The sequence below is a fragment of the Mustela erminea genome, chromosome 18, assembly GCF_009829155.1.
Source record: "Mustela erminea isolate mMusErm1 chromosome 18, mMusErm1.Pri, whole genome shotgun sequence".
NCBI lineage: Eukaryota > Metazoa > Chordata > Mammalia > Carnivora > Mustelidae > Mustela > Mustela erminea.
The window spans coordinates 12,925,606-12,948,679 of NC_045631.1; the positions used below are offsets into that span (position 1 = coordinate 12,925,606).

General features: G+C 53.0%; 1 protein-coding gene across 6 annotated transcripts in view; it reads right to left on the reverse strand.

The window, feature by feature from the left end:
- Window positions 1-23,074, reverse strand: part of TOM1L2 (target of myb1 like 2 membrane trafficking protein) — a 115,858-nt gene that overhangs the window by 28,045 nt on the left and 64,739 nt on the right. For 4 of the 6 annotated variants that reach the window (XM_032321946.1, XM_032321944.1, XM_032321943.1 and 1 more), the window contains exons 3-7: window positions 18,530-18,608; window positions 13,456-13,605; window positions 4,798-4,932; window positions 3,192-3,347; window positions 491-607 (exon numbers count right to left, since the gene is read on the reverse strand). In XM_032321946.1, the coding sequence (XP_032177837.1) occupies window positions 491-607; window positions 3,192-3,347; window positions 4,798-4,932; window positions 13,456-13,605; window positions 18,530-18,608 (637 nt within the window). The remainder of the gene's footprint in view (window positions 1-490; window positions 608-3,191; window positions 3,348-4,797; window positions 4,933-13,455; window positions 13,606-18,529; window positions 18,609-23,074) is intronic. The other 2 variants (XM_032321948.1, XM_032321945.1) reach the window with 1 other exon arrangement.

The window sequence follows — 23,074 nt, forward strand, 5'->3', positions numbered from 1 at the left end:
GAAAGAAGGGCTCCTGCACACGGGGAAGGTTGAGGAGGTCCTATCACAAGTGCTCACCACATAATGCTGAGGGAGTGAAGCGACACATGACATTGTCCACACAATAGTATATCAATTACCTTTTGAGACAAAAACTAACATGGAAAAAAAGTCAGAAAGACTTTTTGCATCAAAACAAGGACAGTGGTTATTTGTGGGTGCTGGAATCAAAGAAAATGAGTATTTTCTTCTTTGTATGTCCTTTATCTTTTGGTGGGCATGTATTCTGTGATCAGCATTTTAGAGTCGGGAAAAAAAATGTCACAAAGGAAAATAAAAGAGAGAGCCTGGTCCTGGCTTCTGACCGATCCCAGGAAGGAAGCATGAGGCTGAGGGCAAGCCTACAGGGACTCGGTCCCTTCCCACAATAGTCCCCCGGGTCCTGCTCCTGCCTCACGGCTGGGTCCCCAGGTCCAGAGCTTCCACAAGACAAGGACATACCCCCTCTCACCTGTAGCAATTCCAGATCGGACGAATCCTCCTGCCCAGGGACCATTTCTGTTAGCATCTCCGACATGACTTTCGTGTTGCCTCGAACGACGTCCAGTTCACTCCGAAGCCTGGCAATCTGTTGGGCCAGGGGGGTGGGAGTGGAGAGGAAAGCAGGAAGCATAGGTCAGTCAAGCTGCACCTGTACGGTGACAGTCCCCTTCACTGTGACATCTAGGTTACACCTCTGAATGTGCTCAGCATTCGAAGGCTTCTTGGCTCACTCTGGTCTGTGTGTGAGGGTGAGGGAGAGACGTGAATGAGGCAGCGAGGCCACCCCACAAAGGCCCTGGTTACCGAGAGCTTGTCACAGACGACTCGGATGGAAGAGAGCTCTGCATCCGGCGTGGACAGAGCTGGTGAGCAGCTTGGCCCTCCCGCTGCAGAAGCTCAAGTGGGGAGTTCATCTCTCAGGCCTCTGTCCCTACTCTTTGGAGTAAAAGTGGTAGAACGTGTGATTGATCCCCAAGGGCCCTCATTGCTACAGACGCTGGCCCCAGGGGTTTCCAATCGAAGAACCCTGGTCCCCTGAGGGGCTGGCGGTGTCAGCTGCACTTTTCTGGTGTGGCAAGAATGAGGGAGATGGACCAAGAGAAGACTCCGGGGAGACCCCCTCCTGCCCCAGCTCCCTACCTGCCCATCCAACAGAGCTCTCCGGAGCCTGGGCCTCAGCCATCTTTCCTGCAGTAGGGACACCTAAGGGACAGACCTGAACCTGCCTGGGCCTCCGTCTCCTTACCTATGGAGAGGGGGAAGCACTGCCCACGACTCAGGGCTGCTAGGAACGACGGAAGTGAAGACCCCGCACAGTGCTGGTACGCATCCAGCCCCTTTTCTACTACAATAACGAGAGCGCAGGATTTTACTACGGATCCCAACTGCACTTTGACCTAGCTCAAATGACATCTTCTGTACTCCCTGAAGCCTTTACAGACTCTGCTGTCCCCCTCCCTGAGGAAGAACCAACCAGGCCCCTCCTACCGCAGGCCCGGCCCTGCCCTGCCCCCCATCTCCTGGGGGCAGGGACTCTAATGAGTGGAGGTTGGTACTCTCAGCACTGGGAAAGGGACAGGAGCCCTCAGTACATGTATACTGGATGGACAGAAGGACAAGTGGTCAATGAGGGCACTGGGCCAGGTCCTGAGAGGCTCCTCTCCCCTCTGGTTCTGCCTGGTAGATGAACTCCTCTCACATCTTAGCCACAAGAGGTTTCTGGCCCTGGAAGCTCAGGAATGCAACAGACAACACATGGGCTCAGAAGCCCCTGGGGTCCCTCTAGGCCAGGCTGGGTTCCTGCCGGCTCCACTTCCATTTCCCCCAGGGGCAGGAGGCATGCCTTCTCACCCATTCCAGACCGTTCTGGCCTCGATGAGAGAGCTCCTCCCAAGCTCGCACCACACTGACAAGGAACCAGTGGAAGGTATCTAGGTCTCCAAATGTGTCAGACCGCTCTGAGCAGAAACGGGCCCAGTTCTGCTACTGGAAGCAGAGCCCACAGCCGCCAGAGACCCTCCTCCCTAGGGCTTCCCTTCTGGGGACAGGTCCTGGCCATTTTGCGTCAGGAGAAAGGGCAGAAGGGAGCAAATGAAGCCCATGGTTATCATACAGCCCGTGTTTCAGCTGTGGGTTTCAACTTCCTCTCCTTATGAGTACACACAGCACATAGGTGATGACCACGAGGCCACTCCTGCTGCCTGTGAAGCCCACAATGGCTCCACAGGGTCCAAGAGATGGACTACCGCCCGGTTCTACTGACCTGGTTGGGTTAAATGAGCCAACGGAAGCCTCACAGCGAATGGCAGAGAGGAGACTTAAGCCTAGGCCCGTCTGACCTCCAGCTGGCCTTCTTGGGGCCAGCAGAGAACAGAAACGTGAGCGGCCCTGGCCCGATGCTTTAGGTAACCACACCTCAACGCCTGACCCCTCTGTTTAAATGAGTTTCCATCATGATGACACTGTCACAAATATTAAATAAGGACTTAAAAAATGTAAACACTGGAACAGAATTTTTTTTTTTGTTTTCCCCAAGTCTGATCAATTCTCAAATTTTTTTTACACTAATGGACGTTCTAGAGATTCATTAAGTACCAGTCCCTACAACTCATCTAAAAAAATCCAGTTTGGGGTTAAAAGGGCATTGGCCTCTCAGGAAGTAACTCAGGGAAGGTGGGCAGTGTTTGGAATAAAGGCAGGAAGGGCGCTTCCTAAGGGCCCCCCTCATCCTGGCCTCTGCCTGCACGGCACCTTGCGGATCCTGTCCTCAGCCTCTGACAGCTGACGCTGGGAGATCAATCCAGACCTCTCTGCGTGACCCACAAGACTGTTCACAGCCCAACTGGGTCGCTGACCTTTGGCCTCCCCCGTCTCTTGGATCCTGCACTGATCCTCCAAACCCTCTGCACCTTGTCAGACGAGGCCCTCCTCTGGCTTCCAGAGCCTCGGCAGCGTCAGTTCTGGGCTCAGCTCCTGGCTACCGCTCCCGCGGTCTGCACCCCGTCTCCCCGTGACAAGGCGAGCCCTCGGGAGAGGATCTGGGCCCTGCCATCTGGGGGCCGCCAACACCTAGCACAACACCCGGTCAGCGAAGGCTTCCGTATATGTCCCCAAAGGGTGAATGAGGACAGTCGGCTGCCCTGCCTGTGGCCCGGAAGTCTTTTGAGTACCTGTTCTGAATTGGCCGTGATGGGGCCAGTCACACTCAGAGCCGGGGCCTGCGGAGCGGAGTAGGGAGCAGGAGGCGAGGAATAGGAGCTGCTGCTCGTCCTCTGCTGCGACTGGGACCTGGGCATGGTTGCGGCTGGATCCACTTCGGGGACGCTCTGGCACGGCAACAACAAAGTCCTCTGTTCACTTGGGCTGCCTGTGTGGCCGGGCCTGGCACCTACCCCACCCCAGGGCAGCCCTTCCCGCCACCGCAGCTGGCAGGCGGGCGGGGGGCCCAGCTCTGCTGCTGACCTGCGAGGTTGGAGGCATCCCTCTGCCGGCTCTGCTCCCAGTCTCTCCAGCCCTAAAGCGGCCTGCCGACCGACGACAGCTCCTCCTTCTACTTACCTCACAGGCAACCAAAGTCACTTGGAAAGAGGGTGCTCTGTGAGGGCTTTGGTCAGGGTTCCCCTTATTAGGACCACCTCAGAATGTGAGTGGAGGGGGCCTGCTGCAAAGTTTTGCTAATCATGAATCCCTATTTGGTAGCAGAAGATGGTATTCTGGCCTTTATGGAGGAGACTAATATAAATAGTAATTATGCAATTTACCGAATGTTCTTTGTAATTACAGGCACAACAACACTGCTCTGTGTCATTATTAGAAGAATAAAACGGGTTACGTTTATCCCACAAAGCACAGCAAGTGGTTTGGAGGGATCATAATGAGAATAATGCTCTGCAAAGTACAATTTCTTAGGCTTTCCCTTTCAGTATCTCAGCCTCTTGAACGTTAACTGTGATCCACACGAGGGATCTGGAGAGATGCTCTGGACTCCTTACCCCCATTTCAGAGACGGGCAGAGGGAGCCACCAAGGCAGAGCATGCTGGGTCAAGGTGCCTCTCCCACATCCTGGAGCTTCCTGGCTGTCCCGTGGGGCCAAAGACTGATTCCCAGCCACAGAGGTACTAGGATGAACGGTGTCCATCACTGGCGTGGTTTCCATTCAGAAGCACAGAGCTGCCCCACATTGCAAGAGCTGCATGGCAGGCCCCTAAATGGGCCTCCCCTGGGCTTTGCATCCCAAGGCTGGCAGAACCAAAGGATGTCCGCATGGATGCTGAACACTAGTAGCTCAAAATAAAATTTCGATCTATTTGACCTGTACAGTTGGAAAAAACCAGAAGCTACCCTTTGTCTCACGATCAGTGACACCATTAGCTCCTTTGCACTGCCAACACTGAGATGTCTCGGTGCTCTCCTAGGAAGAGGCCGGCATCCCCACACCGGACTCCTGGGGCCTCTGCAAAGTAGGTGCTAGTGGCCCTCATGAGATGGATGGCTCCACCCAAGAGGCCATTTGCACAAAAATGTCAGAACTGATCCCTCTATTATATCCTTCCACAGTCAGATGAAAACAGGGGGGGATCACCGCTGCCACTTAATCACCAGTCAACCAGCTGTCTCACTCCCACATTCCCCTTGTTATTAAAAAGAAATGCCCTCAAGCTTTAAGAAAGCATGATGACAAGCTAAATAATTCAAAGGGAGCAGCAGAAGGGTGGTGGTGGTGGCTGGCCCGTTCTGCAGTAGGTCTTTCTAGAAAATGCCAGCTGGAAGCTTACCCGCTGTGGTGTGTGTATGGGAGACAGAGCGTCCAAGTCTGCCATGGGAAACTCGACCCCTTTCCTTTTCAGTTCCTCGTATATATGCACCACACCGGTGAGGTCAGGGCTACTTCGGAAGGCATCAGCCCACGCCTGGAAGGAAAGAGAGGGCCTGTTAGCAAGGATTTCTCACCAACAGCAGCCCATGTGCCCTCGCAGAGGCCCATGCTCTTTGCCCAAACCCGCTCTGTTCCTGTCCCCCGACACCCCCCTCGCCCAGTGCTGCCATGATGCGGCAAGCGAAATGGTTTGTTGTTGTTGTTGTTTTAATATTTTATTTATTTATTTGACAGAGAGAGAGAGGATCACAAGTAGGCAGGATCACAAGTAGGCAGAGAGGCAGGCAGAGAGAGAGGGGGAAGCAGGCTCCCCGCTGAGCAGAGAGCCCGATGCGGGGCTCAATCCCAGGACCCTAAGATCATGACCTGAGCCGAAGGCAGAGGCTTAACCCACTGAGCCACCCAGGCGCCCCGAAATGGGGGGTTTTTAATAGTGCTGTTGAGCGTGAACAAAAACACAAAACTTAATTCAGCATGGAGTATTTCCTTGGAGAAGATGCAGGGAAATAACACCTAAGCACGGTGGCGCATCCTAAAACAGAGGCATTTCCCTAATCTCCAGGAAATCAATTCCTGGTGGTGCTGAGCGGAAGGGCATGAAGACATGGCCCCACTGCTGGGCCCATGGGACACCGTTGGGGGGACAGCAGTGCCGCGGCTCAGCTCTGCAGAGCTCTCGGGTGCAGGCAGGAGCCAGAGGCAGATGGGGCAGAGAGGAAAGGCGAAACTGATGTGTGATGGGAAATCAAGGCTAACGTGGGGCTTCCTCCGTGGATCGGAGCGTGCAAAAGCGGAGACCGCCTAGCCTAGCCGGAGAGGCAATGTAATGGTGGCCCAGGGGCGAGAGAACCCGTGCCGCCCACAGCGTCACTGCATACCTGCCCACGTGGCCAAAGCCACCGCAAAGCACGGCCACTGGAGTCCCTTCGATGAAAACACCCCGCAGAGAGGAAAAGAACACATATTTCAATAGACTGTCACTTTTCATCAATTGGCGAAACTCCTAAGTGATTTTTAAATATTTTGTTCTTTGAAAGTTACGGAATCTATCAAAGGAGAGAAAGATCGGTCTCCAAAAGGCTCCCTGCAATGAAGTTCAGCTCTGTCCTGTCACCCACCAAATACATACCCAGAGGAGGCAGCAGTGTCTCGCGCCCACGGTTCTGTTGCCAATTCTGCTGCTGTCACAAGCCTTTAAGTGCCTCCCCGGCTCTAGCAATGCGTTCCAACCAATCCTGAGGCAGCCACAGAAACTCTATCTCTAACCAACAGACCCGTTTGAAGTTAAAAGGTCAGTTTCCAAACAGCCTCGCTCACTCTGACAGATGTGTCTCGCCACAAACATTACTGTCAGCTGGGCTTCCTTGATCCACGTACTTGATCTGCACACTCGGGGATTTAATGCCCGCTGGAGGACGGCCCCTCTTGGCCAACACTTCCTTCTGGAGGCTGAGCAGGACCCAAGGTGCCTGCAGAGGCCCGTCTGGAGCGCCAGCTGGAGAGTAGCACCACCGAGGCCTGTCCCCCTAGGGAGTGCCCCAGAGCCCCGTTTTCTACCAGCTGCTTTGGCTGCCACCACCAGATTCAAAATCCAGCTGAGTCCTGGGAGGCTTGCTTCAAAATGCAGCTAGCATGTTCATTTAGGGTCTAAGACTGGGTTTACAGCCTGCTGGGGGAGGCTGGGGAGAAAAAAGCATGATAGTTCTTCCTGGGGCCACTTCCTGCCTCTATTTCTAAGGAAGGACAAACAGCTCCAGGGGACCACTTTTCATTCATCTTGCCCTCCATGTCAGCCAGATCGGAGATAGGAAGAATGGAAATTAAAGAACCATCGCTGTGTTCTCCAGGCAGTGGATACTTCTCGGGGCACCTGGCCTGACAGCGAGCCAACAAGCCCCCCTTCTCTGGTTTTCTGTGCCACCAGCAGGGAAACACACATCCCAAGTCAGGCCAGTCAGCTTCCCCTCCTCCCAGGAGCTTGACCTGAGCTTAGAGAGAGAGTTGGGCTCCTCTCCTTGGGTAAATGACACTGTCCTCTATAGATGCGGGGCTCTGGGAAGCAGTCACGTGCCCAGTGGGGACCAGGGAGCAGAGACAGCCTATGTGTTGGAAGGTGCAGCCAAGAGAGGATTTGGAGGGTTTCCCTGATCCCTTCTTGTCCCTTCCCCAGGTCTAGTCACAACCCAGCATTCTGGGAACCCCTGCCTGGTCATGACAAACTGTCCTCTTTGCCTAGGCAAGCTGGAACTGGCATCCGTTACCTATAGCCAAGCAGCCATGACTAATCTTCCTGCCTGCTACTATTTGAACCCCTGCAGGGGATCCTGTGCAGCTTGGGGTGAGCCGGCTGCTCACAGAGCATACGTTTGTGGTGGCGTTCTCTACTGAACAAGATTCTGATGTCAGTGGGGAACAGGGTGGGGGGCACCTTTAAGGGAACAGTCGTAAGTGGAAACGCAGAATTGGGATCCATCCAGAGATGCCGGGCCTCTGGCATCTTCCTGGCACAATGGCCAAATGCCTGTCTTCCCACGAGGTCACACCTGTGAAGGCACACAGCCAGTCTCACCCTTGCACAGAGAAGGCAGTCAGCCATCGTTTGTTAAGTTCGACTGACTTCAGATCTCATGGTTACTAAGTATCCTTATTGTTCTACTTGGGAGAACATGGGACGACGGCCAGTTAGGCTGTCCACGGACTGAGGTGACCCTGACAAAGAAAGCAGGAGCCCCTCTGGACGGCTGACCCAGCTGAGATGTGAGAATCTAGGAGAGGGAGCAAAGCTCAGGAAGTCTGGTTCATTCCGGGTCCCCAACCTAAAGCCAAGGAGCCACAAGGCTGGTCCCAGCAACCTGCCCTCTAGGAAAGCAAAGTGCTTTTCTGGCCTCTGTTTACAGTGCTGGGGGCTGAAGGGCCCAGAGGGAGGTCGAATAGGGAGAGAAAAAACACTTTCATGCTTTTTTTCCCTTTGCTCCTTGGGACTGCACACCAAACACCAGACTGTGGCCTTATATGAACATAAACTGTACTGTCGTTGTTTCTGTATCCCACAAGTTTTGACGAAGTTTTACAACATCCAATCTCAGATCAATGAACAACTGCTGATTTAGACTATGGGTCCTGTTTTTTTGGCTTTTGCCATGTTCTGCTTCAGCTTCTGGACCAGACTGCCTAGTCCCAGTGACAGGGTCTCCAGAGAACTGCCAGTCCACGTGGAAGGGGGCCAAAGGCCGGGCCACCACATCTCAGACACCTTCCAAGAATACAACACTTCCAGCCCCTCCTCCCCCCGCCCCCACCAGCTCACTTTCTTCAGTGGAAAGAAAAACCTGCTGTGGAAAGAGGGTATTTTTAGATTCGATTGCTAGGAGGCAGGGGGTGGGGAGGCAGGCTAAAGGGGCAGGGGGGAGGGGGCGGGAGGCAGGAGAGGCACGGCCATGAGGTTACCCTACCGGGACGGTATCATTTCTGTTCCTGAAAGCAACTGCAAGGGAAAGGCTGAGGGATGCACAGGGCACAAGTGTCCTTCTTGTCTTCTGAACAAATGGGACTTCACACGAAGACAGAGAAAGGCACGTAGCCAAAGGCCAGCTGGGGACCAGGTGAGACACAGAGCCAGGGCTGCAAGTGGCACGCAGTTCAAAGGCTGGGAGCAAAGAAGTCGGCAAAGCTGCTCACCAGGTTGCTGTGCCCTTGACGTCCCTCCTATCTTGCTGCCTGGGGGACCAGCTCCCCTCCCAAAGGGAAACTCCTGCGATGGGGAAGCCCACTGGGCCCGCACACCTGAGTCAGGTGACCGCTTCCCATGGCCCTGTCTCACGGCTTATACGCTGGGCTCGGGCTGGGGGAGATGGAGGGCAGTCTTCCCCAGGTGTTCTGAAGGGCAGGGCCTCTGGTGCACAAAAGCCTGAGGGGTGTCTCTTCTGGGGGGCCTGGGGTGGCCACAGATGGCTAGAGGACAGCCAGAGGACACAGATGCCCTCAATGAGAGGAGGGACAGGATGTGGGAAGGAGGAATAGGCATCCACTGATTCTCTTGAAAAATCCCCCTAGAGGGCTGCTGACAGCAAACGTGTGCCAGTGGCAATGGCCCCAGTGTGTCCAATCTCAGGCTGACAATGCCTGTGATCAGCATCCCAGGAAAGGAATCAGAAGGCATGGTGGGCTGGAAGCCAGGAGAACATGCGAGGACAAGCACCCGTCTCCCTACAGGCACCAGGAGACTATTAAAAAGCTGCTTTGTAGGGGTGCCTGGGTGGCTCAGTCAGTTAAGCATCTGCCTTTGCCTCAGGTCATGATCCTAGGGTCCTGGGACTGAACCCACATCGGGCTCCCTGCTCGGTGGGGAGTCTGCTTCTCTGTCTCCCTCTGCCTGCTGTTCCCCTGCTCTCTCAGAGTTGTCAAATAAATAAGACCTTAAAAACAAAAAAAAAAAAGAAAGAAAAGCTAGTTTGGAGAGAGGCCCCCTCCCTGCTTTCACTGTAGGGGAGTGATCAGAGAGACAATGGGCTAAGGCTGATCATTCCTGGTCATCAGAGCCGAAGGTCCCAGCTCCAGCTGAGAGCTCCATGCATGTTTCCTGGGGGTGGATGCCGGGGTGGGGAGCGCTTCTCGGTCTAACCCCTTGGCCTTAAAAGCTTTTCAAGCGTCAATATGTTCAGAGTTTAGGGCTGTCATTCAAATATCCCAAAGCCAGCTCAAGTCCTCCCTGGGTAGGCCCTGGCCCTCTTTCACCTAACAAGCCTCTGTCTCCCCATAAAACCACTGGCTCCCAGGGGCGGGGCTGGGACTGGCCCACTTCCACTCCCGGTAGCTGGGCTCCAAAGAGCGCAAGGAAACACCCAGATGGTGAGGATGGCAAGGAAAGAAACTGTCGTGGCTCTGGCACCCACACACCTGACCGCTCCTCTTTTTGGTCTCGCTGCCATTTCCACGATGGCCTGCTGCCTCCTCTCCAGCTGGCAGGAAGGCCAGGGATCCGGCGCCCTCACCCCCTATCCTGTGCCATGGCGGAAGCAGCACTTGCCCTTCCCGGGGGGAACATCAGACTCTCAGGGCATACTGCCCAGTTCTTACAAGTATATTCGACAAGCACATCAAGTCATCTTCTTTCTCCAAGGAGTTAAGAACAGGTTGACAAGATGCCATACATCCACACACTCATCAGTCAGGCTTTGTCGAGGATGTGCTGATGAGAACAGTTGCCCAACTACAGTGCTCCAGGGCCGGCGGGAAGGAGCAGCAGGGCCTGCCAGTGTAAGTCCTGGAGTGTGGCCATCCCGCATCCCCCCGCAATTCCGCTTCTAGCTGTGAGGCTGACCCTTAAGGAATCACTCGTTTTTTCCTATTTTTGACCGACAAAGATGGCAGTTTCACATATTCGACTTAACACAGGCCTGATATAAACAGACCCACATGACTACCCAAAGACACCTGCAGGCTGTTAATAGCAGCACTTTTCATAGCAGCCCCAAACTGGGAACACCACATGCCCACCATCCGTGGGAAGGAGACACAGTGTGGGGTGCATTCACCCAAAGGGACTTGGCCCAGCGATGTGAGCAACAGGAACAGAAGGCCAACGGTCATACCCAGTGATAAGATGAGACCCGCAAACAAGGCGCAGTCAGACATGTGGACTTAACAGAGGGCTGCTGCAGAGGCCACACACATGAAGTTCAAGGACACGAGCACTCCATCTAGGCTGTGAGGCGAGGGGGTCCTCCCAGGCAGCTGGAGTTCTTTGGGTGTGGGTCATATTCTGCGTCATGATACCAGGGCTGGTTTACCTGAGTATGTTTAGTCTGTAAAAATTTAGCAAGCTGTACGAGCTAGTTTAATGTGTGACCTCCTGCTCACATACAGAATTCGATAAAAAGAAAAGAAAAGGCTGAAAACCCCGTTTGTTCTTTTGTCCACCCCATCCCAGAAGCCAAGCCAGCCGCCAGCTCTGAATGCTGTCCGCTTTCAAACAAAAGCTCCTCAGGAAGGTTCAAAACGCGGAGAGGAAGAACCCTCCCAGGCAGATAAGCAAGCCCCTCAGAGAGTACCCTGATCCAAAGCTCTTAGTATTCTCCTAGCGGGACCATACAGAACATCATGGTTGACGAGCCCATGATGCCCTCAGGGGCCCATCCTACTCCTGCCCCTGTGGGTGGGCGCTCATGCCACCGCCTAGCCAGCAGGGGGAGCCTTCACAACACGGGCGCCGGCCGCTGGGCCCCTAAGGGCTATCTCAGACCCTGGACTGGGTGTAGGGAGGCAGGGACACAGGCCCCGATTCTGCAGATAAGGAGGTAGCAGCCCAGAAAGGTTCAAACAGCTGCTGAGGTTACACAGCTGGAAGAAGCAGTGCTGGGAGGAGGCTGAGATCCTGATGGGAAAGCTGGGCTGGTGCCCCCAGAGACAGCTACAGCCACGACCAGTTCATGAGGCATCCCAGAGCCCTTGTCAACAGGGTGATGCGGTCACAAGCCTGGCCACGGCTGTGCCTGTCAAGGGGTGGCCAGGCCCGGTGGGCACAAGGGGTTCAGGCTGGGGTGCCCCCTCCATTGTGAGCAAAAAGCCACTATTTGCGGGCCTGACATCAAATGCGGGGGGTGTTGGGGCAGGGCAGTGTACTGGGAAAGTCCCCGAATGGGGGAGTCGAGGGCAGAAGTGGGGGTGGGGAGGGGAGCGGGTGAGGTGGTTTGCACCTGAGTGTGCGAGCATGTGAAAGAGGGAGGAGGGAAGGAGACACATGGAGACATGCCAGCCAGGTGGGCAGAATGAAGACACAGGGACCACCTAAGAAGGAGGTGGCTCTGCTGTCACTCACTCCTCCCCTTTCTTAGAGCTTCAGCAAACCACAGTCACCCATTCGTTAGGAAAAACAACTTATCGAACACCTACTCTACACAATCAACTGCTCTAGACCCCTGGGATATAATGCCCATGGGCTCTTGGGGAGCTCAGAGCCAGGCAGATGAGAGAGAAGTTAGCCCAGAAGTAAAGAAGACCACAAAAGAGAGTGATAGCAGAGAGGGAACACTGCAAACCTAGGAGTGGGGAGGCCTCTGAGAGCCACCTGAAGGATGGACAGGACTTGCAGGCAGAGGACACAGGAGAGAACCTCAGCCGGGGTCCTACGTTCCTGTCCAGGCTCAAGTGCCACCACCAACTTGAATGCCCCCTACGCCCACCCCCGGTCACAGGGTCTCCCGCCCAGCCCAGGCCATCACCCTCCCCACCTCCCATCGTCTTGGCTCCTGCAGACCCTTATCTGTCCTCCACCAGAGCACTAACATGCTTGTTCACAAATGTGCTTGCACCCTGTCACCGGGGGGCTAGGTCAAAAACCCAGACCCATCCATGTGCACCCAGCTCAGACAAGTGCAGTGGCTCCCCATTGCCCAAAGGACAGAGCACCAGCTGACGGCGTGCACAGCCCATGAGCCCCTGGCCATCCTTCTGGCCTCATCTCCTGGCCCCAGACATTCTTCATCATACTCTATGAGCCACGTGACAGCTTTAAAGCATCCCCTTCTCTTTCAGACATGCAGTTTCATTCCTTGATTCTCGAGGCTGGACCTGGTGACTCCCTTCTAACAAATGGAATATGACAGAAAAGATGGTGTGTGACTCTGGAGAGTCGGTCCCAAGAGGCACCACAGCTTCCTTCCAGCTCTCTTGGATCCCTTGTTCCAGGGACAACCTGATGCCATGTTATAAGGACACTCAAAAAGTCCACACAGCAAGAAACGCAGGCCTCCTACCAACAGCCAGCGAGGAGCTGGGGCCTCCCGCCAGCAGCCCTGCAGTGAGCCACCTTGGACGTGGCTCCTTCAGCCCCTCGAACTCGCAGAGGAGGCAATCCTGGCTGAAGTCTTGACCACAACCTCCAGACAGCCACAGTCACTCATCTACGCTGCTCCCGAATTCCTGACCCACGGAAACAAGGAGGTAATAAGCAGGTGCTATGTTAAAACCCTAAGTTCTGGGGTACTCTGTTACAGATCTGCTCATACTGAATACAGCCCACCCATGTCAACTGCTGTCTTCGACGCACATGCTAGACCTCTGCCTGCACTACTTCTCACGCTCTGCCCTTTCCGCCAAGCTCCCCACGTCCTGCAGGGTCCAGCAGAAATGTCACCTTCTCAGTGAATCACTCTGTAACACCATCTTCCTGGATCTCACCCCGCCTGTCACAGAGCTGTTCTCGACCAGTACCCCGCCAGTTCTGCATTTGGCTCTAGTATGGCCCTTCCTGCTCCACGTTGTCCCCGATGGCTCAGAGGCCTATCCAGGCCCCCAACCTGCCCCTGGGGGGTGGGCAACAGAGAGCCAGGCACCCAGAAAACCAGTGAAGACTCTGTCAACCGGCTTGACAGCTACCCCTCAGAGTTTTATTCCAGTGGTATGAGAACAGAAACATAAGCATTTTGCAACAGGTCTTTAAACCCAAGAGGGCCTCCCTTCTTTCCTCCAAATGATGGGAAAGCAAGCATGAGGACCCACTGCCCAGGGGCCCCACCTCACCGGGTCCCAGCCAACCAGACAAGGGGAGCTCGCCTACCTGGATCAGAGCGAGCACCTTGTCCTGCACAATGGTGGGAGGGTTGTTCTTCGGAGAGATGATTTTGACCAGGACGCTGTCGATGAAATCCCGGTTGGCCACGAGAATGTGGAAGCGGTGGCCACAGTTCTTCACACACGTCTCCAGCACCTGAGGTGGGTGGAGAGGAAAGGAGGGTCACTGCGGTGGCAGCTCAGTTTCCACCCCGACCCCAGCCTTTGCTTCTCCCGCACAGTGGCATCAGTCGCATCGTCTCCTCCAGAGTCACACCGGGATGGCACTGCCTCCCTCCACTCTAATTCCGGCGTCCCTTGCTGACTAAAGTCGCCTGTCCCTGCACAATAATCAGGCAATTAGTTGGTAATTGAAGCACCAGTTTTGCATGAGAAGGATGCTGGTGTTTTAATGAGATCAAAATGACTGAGCGGTCCCTGAAAATTAGCATTTTAACTCCTCTCTCCGGGCTTCTGGGTGTGAGACATTAGCCAATGGGACTCAGGCTCTGTCACAGAGAGGGCTGCTGTGACAGCCTGAATTGCCCCGTGAATTATAGGCCCTTGCGTGTGAGGAGGCAAGTGAACACACACACGCACACACACATACACGCCCCACACAACCCTACCTCGGCAATCACAATTGGCAGTGACTCAGGATTTTCTACTCTTAATAAATGGTTTGGGGGCGCCTGGGTGGCTCAGTGGGTTAAGCCGCTGCCTTCGGCTCAGGTCATGATCTCAGGGTCCTGGGATCGAGTCCCGCATCGGGCTCTCTGCTCAGCAGGGAGCCTGCTTCCCTCTCTCTCTCTCTGCCTGCCTCTCCATCTACTTGTGATTTCTCTCTGTCAAATAAATAAATAAAATCTTTAATAAATAAATAAATGGTTTGTGGGCCTCCGCTGCCAGTCAGCTTCAAGGTCCATGTTCACTCCCAACCCTGCTTGGTCTTTCCCTGTTTGGAAAAATGAGGTACCCAGGCCTTAACCACTCAAAAGCATAGTGCATGTGTGTTCTGGACGGATGACCAGTGTGGGCTTGAATCTCAGCTCTGTCACCCTAAATGGCCCAGGACAAGCCTGTCAGAGCCTCAGCTTCCTCATCTGTGAAGTGAGTCCTCCTTGCAGGACCATAGTAAGGATGACAGAGTATGTCTGAAGCACAGGGTACCTAGCACAGTACCCTGCATTGTCGGGGGCGGGGGCAGTAAATCAGGACCAAGATGGCATGATTACCGTTCAGGAGGCTGCTGTACACTTGACGAAAGGGAAAATTTCCCAGTCCCAAAACAGGACAGGGGAGAGGCCCTCTCAGAATTCCGAGGTACCCACTGAAGAGTCTCTCCGGCCTTGAACACAGCTTTCTGAACTTCTCAGCTCTCAGTAAACAGCCCATACAATCACTTGGTCCTTCCCACACCAGCATCCCCCAATGCCATGGTCAAATAGCAGGAAATGCCTCCTCAGAATGTGCCTGGCAACAGGGTACATTTCTGGCTGCCTGGGTATCTTCAGTGGCCCAAAGTGAGCTGACCGCTGGTGACCTCATGCAGTCATTCTACAGGGCTGGGTTCATAGGATGAGGCACTGACGAAGCATGGCCATTAAGAAAGGCCCACATGCTTAACAAACAGAGCGGACTACGAGCTGGGCACTATGTGGGAGCCTCCACGTTATACACCATTTCATTCCAGTCTCACAAGAATTAATTCTCTTTAAGTGGTCAGCCTTCTCCAAAGTCCTTGTCTCCTCACCCACAAGGAGGCCACAGGGCCACCCCCACCCCTCAACAGTTCTCCTCCAAGATCAACCGGGAGTCCCACAGATGACAGGCAACGGGTGCCAGATTTCTTGTTCCTTCATCCGGTCCTGGAAATCACCCATAAGATGGGCATTATCCCATTTTCGAGATGATGAAGCTGAGGCCTGGAGATGCTGGTAACTTCACTGAGGAGGCCAGAGCTGGCCTGTGCCCCCAGCCCGGCAGCCACAGAGCCAGTCAAAACGGTGCCTTTCCCCACTGCCTGCCTGCACCATGGGAGGCTCTGGGTTCTGCTCAGCTTGCCCAGGAATCCCCACAGCTCAGCATCCTCGGGTCACCTACGTTTTCCTCAGCCACGGGGGCATTCTCTTTCTCAGCCTCTACGTGTGCCTGATTCTGGGTGACCACAAAGTAACCAGCACTCACCCTCACAGTGACCATGGGGACTGCAGAGAGGAATGAGAGGGGTTCTTCCTGCCCTCTGGGAACTTACAATTTCCCTTTTTTCTAGAATCCTCTAACACCCTCTCCTAACTCTGCAGGCATCGGTCTGCTGGGGCCAAGGCAGGTGGCAGGAAGAATGGTTTATTTTATGAGCAGCAGGTGGGGAAGGGAAGGGACAGATGCTGAGAAGAAAGCAGGTGTGGTGGGAAAGGACATGGGGAAAAAGGGGAGCACGAAGGCCAGTATGGCAGGGCAGCCGTGGCTCTGCCACCACGCTCAGGGCAATAGCAGGCCAGGACACCTGTCACACCTTTGGGAGCACATCCTTACGTCTTCCAGGACAGCAGACTTTGAAGTCAGTGTGGCTGAGGCTGACCCTTGGGGCTCAGACACAGGTTTGGAAATGCCCCGGACAGAGGTGGCATGTGCTCCAGAGCAGCCTGGCAGCCTAGCAGAGCAAGAGATGCAGGAGGCCCTCCCTGGCTGGCAAGGGCCACTCAGCTACTTCAGGGACTCTGCCAAAAATGGCCCTGGTAAATGAGTCCCTGTAGAGCATGAAACACACAGCAGCCATTTTCTAGTAGCCAAAGCTCAAGGAGTAACAAAAGGTCCCTCAAAGCAATCAGAAATTGCTATTTCAAGTCCATTTCAAGTCCATACACTGCCTACACACCCAAGCAGAGAGCCTCTCTGGACCTCTGACAAACTCCCGTTTGGGGTAAATATTAATATTTTTGTCAAAGTCCACAAGGAGCAGGAGGACTGAGAATAACTAATACAGTACGGGAAGACAAAGACAGAGAAGCCATAAAAGTGGACATGAGATCATACAACATGCACCAGGCTGGGGCCTTTGGTATAGTGACAGGGATCTGCACATGTCAGAAGGCTCCCAAAGACATCTCTGGATTTGCAGAGAAGACCTGACCACATCAACAAATAAGCAAACAAAAAACTTAGGAATAAATTTAACCAATGAGAGGAAAGATCTGTACCCTGAATATTATAAGACACCGATGAGAGAAATTAAAGAAGCTACAGATAAATGGAAAGGTATCCTATGTTCATGGATTTGAAGAACTAATATTATTAAAATGTCCATAGTACCCAAAGCCATGTATAAATTTCACAGAAATAGGAGAAACAATCCTATTTTATTTTATTTTATTTTATTTTTTTTTAGAAATTAGATTTTAAATGCTATCTCCCCTTTCCCCAACAAAGGTAGTTATGTAGGGGTAACAGAGATGTCAACTAACTTTACGGTGATCATCATTTTGCTATATACATGTGTATCAAATTGTCACACTGTACACCTTAAACTCACATATGTTATATGTCAATAACTCCATAAAGCTGAGGGACTGACAATAATAAACCTAGCCATCAGGGAAGTTTCTATGACGTTCACCATATTCTTTCAGAAGGAAGTAAAGACAGAGACCACTTTAGAGATTTCCATTCATGGGTGCCTGGGTGGCTCAGCTGGTTGAATGTCTGACTCTAGGGTTTTGGCTCAGGTTGTGATTTCAGGGTCGTGAGATCGAGCTCCACATCGGGCTCCGTGCTCAGTGTGGAATCTGCATGGGATTCTCTGCCTCTCCCCCTCCCCCTGCTCTCGTGTCCACTCATGCACTCTCTCTCTAAAATAAATAAATAAAATCTTAAAAAAAAAAAAAAAGAAGAAGAAGAAGAAAGATTGAAAGATTTCCATCCAACCAACATGGTTACCATGAAGTTGGGTGTGTAAAGGGATATGTTTTAGATACCAGGAAACTGCCCCAACATCTTAGAGTTCATTCCCTGGTGATTTTAGTTACTAAAAACAATTGATTTGGGCATCACTCTGGGTTTGGTGAATGCCATCGCTCAAATGCTGAAGCAACACCAAAGCTTTCAAGTCACTGTTTCTCAGCTGGTCTTTTTCATCTTCGTTATCCAAACCCCAATTCTCTGGCAGAGAACACTCTCCTAATAAGTCTTGGGTTTCCACTTGGTTGTAAAATCCAGTTTCTCTGCTTTAAAGGAAACATGTTACAGCTGTTTTGGATAAACAATAAACTATTCAAACCTGCAGAGAAGCCCACAGTGCTGACCTATTACAGCTTTCATTATAAGAACTCACTGTGGCCCAGATTTTGCCACATCTCAGTAACTGTTAGCTTTCCAGACAGAAATAACACCCAAAGTTGTCCTTTTGAGTTTCCTGACATTTTAAGAAAGGGCAGAAATCTGGTCTGTCTCTTCCGGAACGGAGTCACTAGGTTGACTTTTTCCAGAATCTCTGAACCAATGACCAGTTTCTATATCTCCATAATCCAAAGCTGGGTACTCACTAGCCCAAAGTCTGGGTGAACCCACAGACCTCTGTCTGCACTGAGGGGATGCACTGAGGGGACTATGACATCTGTTTGGGAAGGTTACTGTAAGCAATCGCTTTAACACCTGAAAAGCTCAGCACAGTCCCGGGCAGGCTCTGGGTGGAAGTCAGCAGTTTTGTAAGGAGGGACGTGACAGCCAGAAAGGCTGCCAGTGGGGATGTTTCACAGCAGGCTGGTGGCCGGAAGGACATCCACAGCCAGGCCTTTGGCTTGTCTGCTCTGGGTTTCGGTACTAGTCAGTGTCACACATGCCTGATCCTCTGCTCGTATGTATCAGCTTGCAGCTCATGCCCCACTTTGGGGGAAGGCAGGAAAACCTAAGGGCACTATGGGAAGGCTCTGGTACACCCCAGTGATGCTCACGCCAAGCCATCCACAGGCCGTGGCTTCCAGAGGCTGTGCTGAGTGGACAGAGCGAAGGCCATGGAAGCAGGGCAGGGCCATGAACATGGATGTCCCCAGAGGCCTTCCCACCCCCACGAGGGCAGCACTCACTGTCAATGCCAGCATGACCTCCCTGTAGTTCCGGTTTCCGTTGAGTCGCTTCTTCAAGGCTCGAATAGCATCCTTGGGCCTGGAGAGAAGGAAATTTTTAAATCTTTGCAAGTTCCACTCAGGGGCGCTACCCTACAGAGTCACTCCTGTTGGTGAGAACCAGCATGTATACAAGGCTTTTGCTTACACACAAAGTATTAGGTGGCACGTTTATACACATAAAAGACCGGAAACAAATGAAATCTTCGTCATTGTGAAACAGGTTAACTTTTAAAAAATCTGTTTAAATTTTTCTAACTTAAACGAAAGATTTTCTAATTTGTTTAAAGTTTCATTGAAATTTTCTTAGTAATCTCTACATCTAACGTGGGGCTCAAAATTACAACCCTGAAATCAAGAGTCACGTAGCTCTTCTGACTGAGCCAGCCAGGCACCCTGAAACAGGTTAATTTAAGTCATGTTTATCCACACAATGGAACACGATATAGCCGCGGGAAAAAATAAAGACACTCCTTAATACCAAGCCAACTCAAAGAATTGTGAACAGAGTCGTGTGCAGAGCAGCAATAAGGTATGCTCCTCTCTGGCTTATAAAAAGACAACACACATAATACACACACACACTCATAACACACACACACACCCCCAGCAGGGAGGAGAAAATCTCTGGACGGAAAGACAACACACATAATACACACACACACTCATCACACACACACACACACACACACACACACACCCCAGCAGGGAGGAGGAGAAAATCTCTGGAGGGAGCCCCAAGATGCTGGTAACTCTGACTGCCCTTTAGAAGGGAAGCTGGGTGGCAGAGAGGAGAGGGCGAGAGGTTTGTCACTGGGCTTCTTTGCGGTCCTTTTCCATTTTGCATCCCATGCAAATATTCTTTATTCAGAACAATAACTAACCCACTGATGCAGGGTACGCCGAAGAGACAACAGACAGACACAGAAAAAAGAATGGCCAGCTCCTTGCTAAGGCCTGGATGCTCTTCCCCAGTTCCATGGAGCTCCTTTTTGCCCTGAGAAAATTTAAGTAAGGGGCACCTAGATGGCTCGGTCAGTTAAGTGTCTGCGTTCATCTGGGGTCATGATCTTCAGGTCCTGGGATCCAGCCCGCATCAGGCTCTCTGCTCAGCGGGGAGTCTGCTTCTCCCTCCGCCTCTGGCCCTACTCGTGTGCTCTCTCTCAAATAAATAAATGAAAGTCTCAAAAAAAAAAAAAAAAAAGAAAGAAAGAAAGAAAGAAAGAAAACTTAATTAAGTCTCCTCAAAACCCAAAGATTTGTGTGTGTTTTTAGGTAATGGAGCTGATGTGGATTCCCAAAGGTATGTTCATAAGCTGATTGTTTGGAACGTGGAATATGTTCTTCCTTAAATCACAGTTAGAGCTGGGAGTGATGGTGGTCCCTAGCCAGCCCTCTAGAAGCAGCTAGAAGGTGCAGCCCTTTGGTCTAACAAGTTATTTTGTTTATTCTAAGCCAGGATAAAGCTTCGGGACTCTGCTACGTCTGGCATGAAGCCCCCGGCCCCTGCTGCCCCATCACCCGCACTCCTGGGAGTCCCCAGTCTGCCTGCAGGCTGGCCTTTTGCTACACACGTGGGCTCCAGCCTTCCCCTGATCAACATGTCAGAATATCTGGGTCTTTCGAAAGCTGAAGGTTTGTAAGTCAGGAACCTCCTATTCCTATAGCTCTCAAATATTTATGATCTCTTTACCAAAGGAAAAAGCCCTTTCAAATATGTGTGAGAAAGCTGGGGGAAGGGAGGTTGGAAGCTCTGGCAATCAGCCCCATGGAGACAGAAATACACAGGAGGCAGCCAAGACTTCTAGAAGAAATTTTAGAATGCCCTGAGTCACCTATTTCCCATCCTGAACTTGAAACGTGGCTGCCTGCAGGAATTCTTGGCTCCTGAGCCCAAAGGCTGACAGGATGAGTTTCTCTGGGGAATGGGCCCCTGCCAAGCGTGTTTGCAGTATGGCTGCAGTTTCCAAACAGGAATGCTGATTTCTGCAAATATGGGACTTGACAAGCTCCTGGCTTCGAGGACGGTTTGTGGACTTGAGCTGGTGAAGGTCAGTGGCTGCTGGCCAGGAGCGTGGATTGATTTCCTCTCTCTCCAAGGCTCTGCCAAGCCACGGTCAGCCCTGACCCCCAGCTACCATCCCTCTCAATCGAGCTTCATCCCTCTCCTCTTGAACTTCCACAGAGCAGAAAAATGAGAACAGCCTCCAAGGGCCGTGATCACTTAGAGCTCAGAGAGCAGAGCGCGCACAGAGCTCTCCCAGTGTGGGGGTGATGGTGGCGGGGGGAGAAATCAGAGAGTCAGCAGGCTCCTGGGTTAGAGTTAAAATGGAAATTCAGCAGAGGGAAGTACTGCCTCGGAGTGACTGGGTGAGCACAAAAGCAAGTATTTATCTCTCTCCCCAGGGGAGAAGCTTCAGAAAGGAGGATCAAAGTCATGTCAGAGGAATTGCAAAGTTTCAAGCAGCAGCCGCAGATTAGACAGCAAGGAGCTGGAATCAGGGAAAAAGGAGAGAAGGAAGAGTCAAGAGCCAAGATGGAGCCGGGAGAGGGCCAGGAAGGGAGGGCCCCTGTGAAATGCTCCCTCTGCCCCCATAGCAGGAAGGCCAGCACTCAGGGCCTCAGAACCTGACATCTGGGCCATCTTCGGCCTCCCCAAGGCCTCCTCCACCCCAAGCTCCTAAGAAGCCTTCTTTCTAGTCATCCCAGAACTCATTTCGTCCTGTGGTTCCAGAACCACTGCTTTGCAGCGGCTTTCTCTTTATTCCCTCCAAGGACACAGCTGTCCCTCCTCCCCCACTCAGGACTCTTCTTCTCCCTCCTGTCTGTCTTCCCTCCCTCTGAGCCCTCTCTCTGCTGTTAACCCTGCTCCTCCCTGCAGGCCCCAGCTTAGAGGCTGAAGATTCCCTGAGCAAGGGAAGGTCCAGACGTGGTCAGGAAAATGCCCCAGGTCAGCAGGTCAGTGGATCCTTCTCTGACACACACACCAGAGTCCCTGGGGAGCACATCACCAATCCATACACCTGGGCCCAAACTAGGTCAGTCTGGGCAAGGCCTGGTAAACGGGGCCTAAAACATTCCCAGGTTCTTGAGCTGGGCACTCCTCGTTAATGGCTAAAGATGCGGGAGACAAGAGACTGTCACATGAGGCCTTACGATGGAGGGCAGCTCAGCCTTGGACACTTTAGAGAAAGCCCAAGGAGGGGCCTATGTGCCAGTTCAAATCTGTACCCCCAGGACCACAACATCACAGAGGTGAAGCTCTGAATAAGAAGGCATAGGCAGAGTTTGGGTGGTTGGAATCAGGCCAGCTCGGGCTTGCATCCTGCCTCTGCCCTTCTCAGCCAGGCAGTGACGAACTCTGGCACGTGAGCATGGCCTGCCTCTGCCTTCTAGGCTTGGCGCGCGGCGGCCTGGTGTGCAGACACAGCAAGCCCTCAGAGCACGGCGGACAGAGGTGGGCCCAGCAGGCCACAAGGATCAGCACCCAGGACTGGCCAGAGAACACTACAGGTGAAGGTGGGTAGGGACACCATGAGCCAGGTGATGTCTTTAACGGGCAGGTCTTTAACGGATGAAGAGCACGTCCCTATGCAGAGCACGGACATGAATGCACACATAGCCAGACGCTTCTTAATGTTTATTCCTTTGATCCTTTCAACAAGCCTCTGTGACAGGCACTAGCGGTACCCGCACTTCATAAACGAGGACTCCGAGACATAGGGGCGCACACGGCAATGGAGTGGGAGCCCTAGAATGCCAGCCTGGGCAGGTGGCTCCGGGCTCCACACCTCTAATCCTACAACATTCCCCTTCCCACTCGGGCCCACCAGCCTGGGTGTCTGCCTTCCCACCTGCCATCCACCCGCCTCACCCGGCGGGTGCCCTCCTTGCTACAAGATGCCACCTGGGCATCCCCTCCTCCAAGCAGCCTTTGCCACAGACAGCCCCAGGGCCAGTCAGCGGCCGTGGCTCTGGTCTCTCTCAATTAGAGGCAGTGTCTCTTGGCACGCTGTGTCACAGGGGTTGCATTCTGCATTCCTCAGCAGACAGAGAGTCCCTCAGGGACTCCCTCCGCTGTGCTCTTATTTACCAAATGCTTGTCAAGAGTCAGTTATATGTCCACTGTGCTAGGTGTTGGCAGAAAACGGCATGTGAAACAGAATTATGCCCTCATGGGGTGCACAGTCGAGGGGGTCTGCAGGGGAGACAGCCACTCACAAACATCACACGGAGGAGTACATTTGCGCTGTGATGGGCCTGCTGTCATACAGGGTACTGTGACATCACACGTGGGGGGACCTGTCTGGATCAGGAAGAGAGGGGTGGCAGGGAAATGCACTTCAAACTGAGCTCCAGGGCAAGGCAGAACTGATCGGTGAAAGGGAGAGGCGAGAGGCAAACAGCAGGAACACAGGGACCAAAGCCCCGAAGCCGGAAGGAGCTGAAGGGGCTCCCGAACAGTTAGCTGAACATCAGGGTTTTCTCCCGCTTAGGGAGAGATTT